A 7535-nucleotide genomic window follows, 5' to 3' on the forward strand; every position below is an offset into this window, starting at 1 on the left:
TTTAAATTACGCGCCATTTATTACAAAACAAAGTATGTCTTAGCTTAAACAATACGAATTGAATCGGCGTAACGGGATGAGTTCTGGGTGCGCGCTCAACGGTGCTCTCAGAGTGAGTGTCTTCATACATGATTCTCCTTTCCCTCGAAACCTTCGAATCCCTTCTGCGCTTGTCGCTCTTACTCGAGACACACACCCAGACCACATCGATGCAAGACTGCACCTCCATTAGCTGATTCATCTTCTTATGTCTAGATGGCGTCCTTGTTCGTATTCGAATCCGACACGGCCATCCTGCGCACACACGTCCTCGTGTGGCTTATTCTGTAAAACAAAGTAAATCTCAGAATCTTGTTCGAAAATTTTAATCACTCGGTCATCTCTGACCACATCTCTGTCATATCTCTCTCATATGCAGCAATATTACATTTCACAAAATCACAAAAATAACATGTTACAAAACCACTACAATGGTTTTCAACCCTGCACAATCACTACAATGATTTGCAACATCAAGCACAATCACTAGAATGATTGACTTCTAACAATTTCACAACCACTACAATGGTTGGAAATTCTACTCAACCACTACAATGGTTGGCAGTTCACAACTAATCACACCAATGATTAGGTCACATGTTACACAACCACACCAATGGTTGGCAACCTACTCAACCACTACAATGGTTGGCAGTTCACAACTAATCACACCAATGATTAGGTCCCATGTTACACAACCACACCAATGGTTGGCAACCTACTCAACCACTACAATGGTTGGCAGTTCACAACTAATCACACCAATGATTAGGTCTCATGTCACACAACCACACCAATGGTTGGCAACCTACTCAACCACTACAATGGTTGGCAGTTCACAACTAATCACACCAATGATTAGGTCCCATGTTACACAACCACACCAATGGTTGGCAACCTACTCAACCACTACAATGGTTGGCAGTTCACAACTAATCACACCAATGATTAGGTCCCATGTTACACAACCACACCAATGGTTGGCAACCCTGCATGATCACTACAATGACCAGCAGTTCACAACTAAACAAAAAGAAAAACAATTTAGTCATAAATGGTACACATTATAATTATCCATCAAACTACAAACCGTCTCATGCTCAAGAAAAACTTACATACCGTTACAAGTACTACAGCTATTACACTCCCCGTGCAACCCTTCCAATACTCCTACGTAGTATTGCCTAACAATTCCTCTGCCGCGACTTGTGCGTCCGGCATCTTTCTTAGTCGATCGTGAGCGTACTTGTACGTTCTCTTCGAACTTAACGACTTTAATTTGTATCTATCATTTTCTAATACCTCTATTATTTCATAAGGCCCTTTATACTTGGCTTCTAGCTTAGTTTGATTACGCTCCTCATTTTGTATGAGCACAAATTCTCCTAATGAGAAACGCTTTATTTTTGCTTTTGTCTTGTCAAATCTTGCCTTCTCGTACTTTGCCGATTTTTGAATTCGATCAATTGCCACTTGTCGAATTAAATTAAGATCTACGTCATGTTCCGCGTTATCTACCATCATTGCCAACGGTCTCGCTACTTTTCCTATTAAGAGTTCTAAGGGGGACGTCTTTGTAGTTTTATTAATTGTGCAATTAATTGCTAATTGAATATTTCCTAACTCATTCTGCCATGACTTATCTGGTGTAATTTCGATTGCCGTTAACATTGCTTTTAAAACGCTCATCACTCTTTCCACTTGGCCGTTTGCGCGCGATGCTCCCGTCGCAATAAGATGTAGGTTAATATTTTTTGAATTACAATAAGTTTTAAAATCATTACTGGTAAAACATCTACCTTGGTCGGCTATTACTCTTGTTGGGGCACCAAACAAACCGACAGCCTTATTTAATGCGTCGATACAGCTGTGACTATTGATATTTTTTGAGTGATGTAGAAAAACAAATTTTGTGAAAGAGTCTATTAATACGAAAACATATTCTTTGGTATCATTCTTTCCACTTAGCTTGCCTGTTGCGTCAATATGTATCGTATTCCATGGGGTAGTAGTCTTTGGAATAGGGTGTAATTCTGCCTGAATTTTGCCTGAATGTGGTTTACTGAGTTTACAAGTGATGCAGTTATCTACAAAACGCTTGACAAGTCGTGACATTCCTTGAAACCAATAGTGTTCGTAAATCTTTTCGAGCGTCTTATCCGATCCTAAATGCCTTATTGACTCATGGATATTATTTATGACCGACCATTTCATCGAGTGAGGAATTATTGGTAGGCATAGAGACTTTCCGTTTCTTTGGATATGTCGGTGAAGAATGCCCGATCTTAACTCGTATGTCGCCGCTATGTTTTCGTCTAATGTGTTATTCGCTAAGTCTAATTTTAATTTCGAAATCTCTTCATCTTTCAACTGTTCTGCAAGTAGCCAATTGTCTTGTAGTTCTGCTAAGTTAACAATTTTCAGTTCTTTTCTATTTTCCATGCGCGGTGGGTTTTTATTTTCGCCTAGGTGGTTACGTGATAGAAAATCTACATGTGCCATTCGCTTTCCCTCCCTATACTCTATGTTAAATTCAAACGCTTGCAAATACGCCCACCATCGATGTACTCGTGGTGTTAAATCACATTTCTTTTGTGCAGCTTTTATGGAATTACAATCCGTAAAAATTGTAAATTTGCGTCCGCTTAGATATTGACGAAAATGTTTAATGGCGTTCACTATCGCAAGTGTCTCTAATTCATACGAATGGTACTTAAATTCTGTCGGTGTTGTTCGCTTGCTATAATACGCAACTACATGTTTCTTCTGTTCCTTTATCTGCATTAAAATTCCTCCATAACCGTCTAGACTTGCGTCTAAAAGTTCTTTGACTTTCCCACGCATTGATTCTCTTTCTTCGAATGAGAGACGATAAGGGCGTCTTTGTACTGTTTTTGTTGAGTCTATAAGTCTGATCTCAAGTGTGCCCGTGTTTACGCGCGTTAATGGCATTTTGGTCACAAAGTATTCAGAGAAACTACTTATCACGCTTTCGAGTTTTGCTTTTTGACAAGCTGAAATATGTGTGTCTAGATTCTCTAATTTAATAGTTGTGTTGTCTGGAACACACGAGTGGATGTTTTTCAAAAGCTCTTTTTTAAGTTGAAATGAACTTTTAGTTATTATCGCAGTAAAATTTTGATTCAAAATCTCACGACCCAGCAATACGGCATGAATCAAATATAAATCAGGCAAGACGTGGAACAAGATCTCATCAAAGTGACTTTGAATTTCAACTGGACATAATATTTGCTCAAACGAATTTACTTTACTCGTACCAATTCCAATCATCGTAACTGAATTATAAAATTTCTTCCCGCAGAAATTTCGTGCAATACTCTCTTTTACTAATTCTCTCCATTCTCTCCAGAATCCAAATGAAAGGGTTACGACTCACCGTTATGCTTAAAAGTACCTCCAGGTAAATCTACTGCACAGACGTTGACCGTCTTGACAGAACCCTCATTCTTCCTGCAGCGGTTGGCGAAGTGTCCGGTCTCACCGCATTTGAAGCATCTTCCGCTGTTTGACGCTCCCGATGTGGACGGCTGAGGGGTGAATTTCAGGTCTTGTCTTCGCTTCTCGGGGCAGTCAGCTTGTCGATGTCCAAATTTATTGCAGTTGAAACACTTCGTCATCTTGGGTTGGAATGATGAAGTTCTTCGCATCTTCTCCGGGCGTTGCGAAGCATTGTCTACTGCGGCTGGTCGTTTAAAAGAGAGTGCTTGTAACTCCTTTTGTAATTGCTGTCTCGTCTGAATTTCGTTGGTGAATGACATACGCTGTACTCGATTATCGAATTGAGCAATATGCGATAATATTGTCGCAATAGCGATTTGCTCGATGGACGCATCTTTCCAGTTAGTCATTAGCGAATTGAAAAGTCGCCCCGCGTAAGAACTCAAATTTTCATCACCTCGTGGCCTTCCATTCTGTAGATTTATTAGAGACGCAGTCATCGTCTCTGACTGAATAAATCGTGCGGCAAACTGTGATTTAAAATCTTCCCACGAAATATCCGGGTAGGATATCTGCGACAACCACGATGATGCTGCACCCTTCATTGCTCTGCTTAACGTCATAATTAGTTTGGCACCCGTCAAATTCTTGTCACCAATACATAACTCTGCCATGGAACACCAAGCACGCGCGTCAGCATCACGATCATCCGGATTAAATTCCGACAAATTAAATTGTTCGGTCACCTGGGGTTTTATCAACGCTTCAATAAGAATACGCATATTGTTATTTTGCACTTGTAATAACTGATTCCACTTTTCTTTATCATTGTCACTTTCTCTATCGCACTTTTCACTAGATCGCAAATTAGATCGCAAATTGGATCCAGATCCCACTTCTGATGTCGGATAAACCTCCTCGTCAACTACATTAACAACATTCCAATTTAAATTACGCGCCATTTATTACAAAACAAAGTATGTCTTAGCTTAAACAATACGAATTGAATCGGCGTAACGGGATGAGTTCTGGGTGCGCGCTCAACGGTGCTCTCAGAGTGAGTGTCTTCATACATGATTCGCCTTTCCCTCGAAACCTTCGAATCCCTTCTGCGCTTGTCGCTCTTACTCGAGACGCACACCCAGACCACATCGATGCAAGACTGCACCTCCATTAGCTGATTCATCTTCTTATGTCTAGATGGCGTCCTTGTTCGTATTCGAATCCGACATATATATACAAAGTAAATATATTCTTTTTCTTAGGCCGAGAAATATTGAAAGTAAAAGTAGATTCCGTGTATATGTGCTATATCAATATTGTGAATTTTAGTTTTGTCTTCTCAACTACGTGTTTATTAGTACGTTTGTACGAGTATATAAACAACTTTGTCCGACTGACGCGTGTTATCGCTGTGTACCTGCCTTGCTACAAGTCGTGCACGCGGCAGTCGTTTCACCGCGTGGTCCGCGAATGCGTCTCACTACCCGCTACGCGTTTTCAGACTTCAATTATTCAATTAACCGCCGTGTATTCTTTTCGTCAATAGCAAAATATTCGTAACAAACATATGTGGCTGTTTTGTTTGATTAGTTGGGGCGGTTAGAGTCTCCTTAAGTGAGAAATAAGTGTCCGTAAATCCCTGCGCTAATTTTCAGTTGTTAGAATATATTACAGGATAAAAATCTCCTCATCAATGTACAGGTAGGTGGATAATTTAAATTTATTGCGGAAAGTAAAGGGGTTTAATTTAAATTGATTATTCTATTGGAAGGATATTAATTTTGTAGATTACAAACACGTGCTGGCATTTTTATCAGATTTCTTTTTCGTCGCGTTTCCGAAAATAACATGCCTGATTTAATTAGTACAAGCACGGTTTTTAAATTACCTGAGGATTATTAAAATGACAATATTCATGTGGTCGACCACGTTTACTTTGCCGTCGGCCGTCGGTTCGGTCATGTTTTTGGTGATCACGTAAACATTTTTAATCGAATTGCATCATTAAATTAATAATTGCTGGTTGAAATAAAATCTTGAACGGTAAATAGTTTTTCGTTTCGCTGTCTCAGTATATCTTAATATTTACAAATAAATAATGATTTTTATCGTCTTTAACCACTGTGATGTTACTCGATGTCGCTTGCCGTCTGTTGATTTAGATGTTTTCCGCCGGATATACCTTATACAGTTGATGCTACCATCAATTAATTAATATACATATATATATTCTCAATATATTAAAATGTAAGTGTTTTATTTTTGTAGCACCTTTTTGCTCAATTTTCCCGATGATTTTCGAGTAAAATCTATGATTTTATATTAAAATATTGTTTAAAAATATTTATTTATTAAAATTCTACGTGATTTTTACTGGATTTTACAATTTTATATAATGAGTTTGACATGTTTCGCCCTGAGGGCATCTTCATAAATTTATGAACTTTAGAACTTTAATAAATAAATATTTTTAAACTATACAATGGATTACGTATTCATAAATGAAAGTAATAAAATATTGTTGTTAACTTGTAAAATTCCTCTTTCCTTATTGTGAATATTGACTTCCTTCGTAGTTTCTAAAATTTTCTTTTTAACACCCTGTATATTAGTTTTTCTAATAGCCCGTAGGAAACCACCTTTAGTTGTGAGTTTTCAGTGTTCTCTGTTTTGATTGATGGGATTTTCTTTCTAGAACACCCTGTATGTGTGTTTTTCCCTGTGTCCGGGAAAAATTTGCTTTATCTGCTGTTTTTAGTATTTTCCGCTTTGCACTTTGAATTTTCTTTCTGAAACACCCTGTATATTAGTTTTCCTGATCGTTGAGTGAGTGGCGTTTCTAGTGTTGAGAGTTTTTTGTTTGCACTTTAAATTTACCTTTTGTAACACCTTGTATATTTGTTTCCATTTTCAATCACCTAGAAAATTGGCTATTTACTAATTTCATTATTCCGGTAGAACTTTATGAAGTAGTACTTGCTGGCATGTGCGCGGCTATGCAGGTCGTAACTCCTATTTCAATATGGAGACATGTATTCCGTTGACTTGTAAAATCTAAACTTGTATTCTATTGTTAATAAATAAATAGTAAGATATATTGACTTCTTTGATTTGTGTACCTCTTCTATCATTTCAGGAACAGGTCTCTAAGAGAGTTCACTCCCTCAGGGGATGATCCCCACTATAAATATTGTTAAGGTATCCTGTGTAATTTGTGTGCTCCTTCTTTCATTTCAGCTACAGGTCAGAACTTGTAAGAATATTTTTAAGTGTCACCTCTCTTGAGACGACTTAAAACTTAGAAATATTTTTACAAGACCTTATAAGGATTGTCCTTATAAGGAGTTCCCTCTCTCTGGGGGTGATCCCCCACCATAAAAATTGTTGATATGCCTGATAATTTCGGGGATGAAGCGCAGAGACATCGTAGCTGTAGGTTGGGCCGGGAGCATCGGGACGCATCGAAGCAGTGGGCCGTAGACCGTAGACTGTCTTATAACGACACGTGCCAAAAAATTTAAAAATCTGATCCTCTCCTGTTCTCTTTCTTCCATCTCCTTCTCTTCTCTACTTCCTTCTGTCTTCTACTCTTCTCTGCTATTCCTTCTTCTACTTCTCCCATTCCTATGTTCTCAGTTTCACCACTTACTACTTTCGTAATTCTCTTATTGCTTTCACTTGTATTGCAATTTCTCTTATATTTTACTTGAGTTTACATGTGCAACCCAAATTACACCCGTTATTTTTATATTTGAGAAAAATGCCTTCTACCTCTGAGATTCGATCCGTGTCTACTAGCATGCTAGCAGGTGCACGTACCTACTCGACCACCGAGTAATTTTATCATTGTCATTTGATTCTTATATTTATGATTCTACTTTATTCAACTTTTTAAAAACAACAACACAACACAAATAACAGCAATATATTGAACACGCTCGACGCGCTTAAGATTTATATAGAATATGATTCAAGACATCAATCCTGCAAATGGCAAAGGGGAAACCAGAACGAAACATGAAGAAGTAGATATA

At 38.2% G+C, this 7535-nt stretch overlaps 1 protein-coding gene across 1 annotated transcript; it reads right to left on the reverse strand.

Annotated features, from left to right (window-relative positions):
• Nucleotides 1-4727, reverse strand: LOC135798685 (uncharacterized). Its single transcript, XM_065311594.1, has 2 exons — nucleotides 3437-4727; nucleotides 1-1062 (listed from the first exon to the last, which is right to left on the reverse strand). Exons 1-2 carry the CDS (start codon nucleotides 4458-4460, stop codon nucleotides 1040-1042), a joined length of 1047 nt encoding a protein of 348 aa, XP_065167666.1. The 5' UTR covers nucleotides 4461-4727; the 3' UTR covers nucleotides 1-1039.
• Nucleotides 4728-7535: the final 2808 nt, after the last annotated feature.

The sequence above is a fragment of the Atheta coriaria genome, unplaced genomic scaffold, assembly GCF_025399875.1.
Source record: "Atheta coriaria isolate IRGN ID8LTWV9N9 unplaced genomic scaffold, Caltech_Dcor_3.1 hic_scaffold_9_pilon, whole genome shotgun sequence".
Lineage (NCBI taxonomy): Eukaryota > Metazoa > Arthropoda > Insecta > Coleoptera > Staphylinidae > Dalotia > Dalotia coriaria.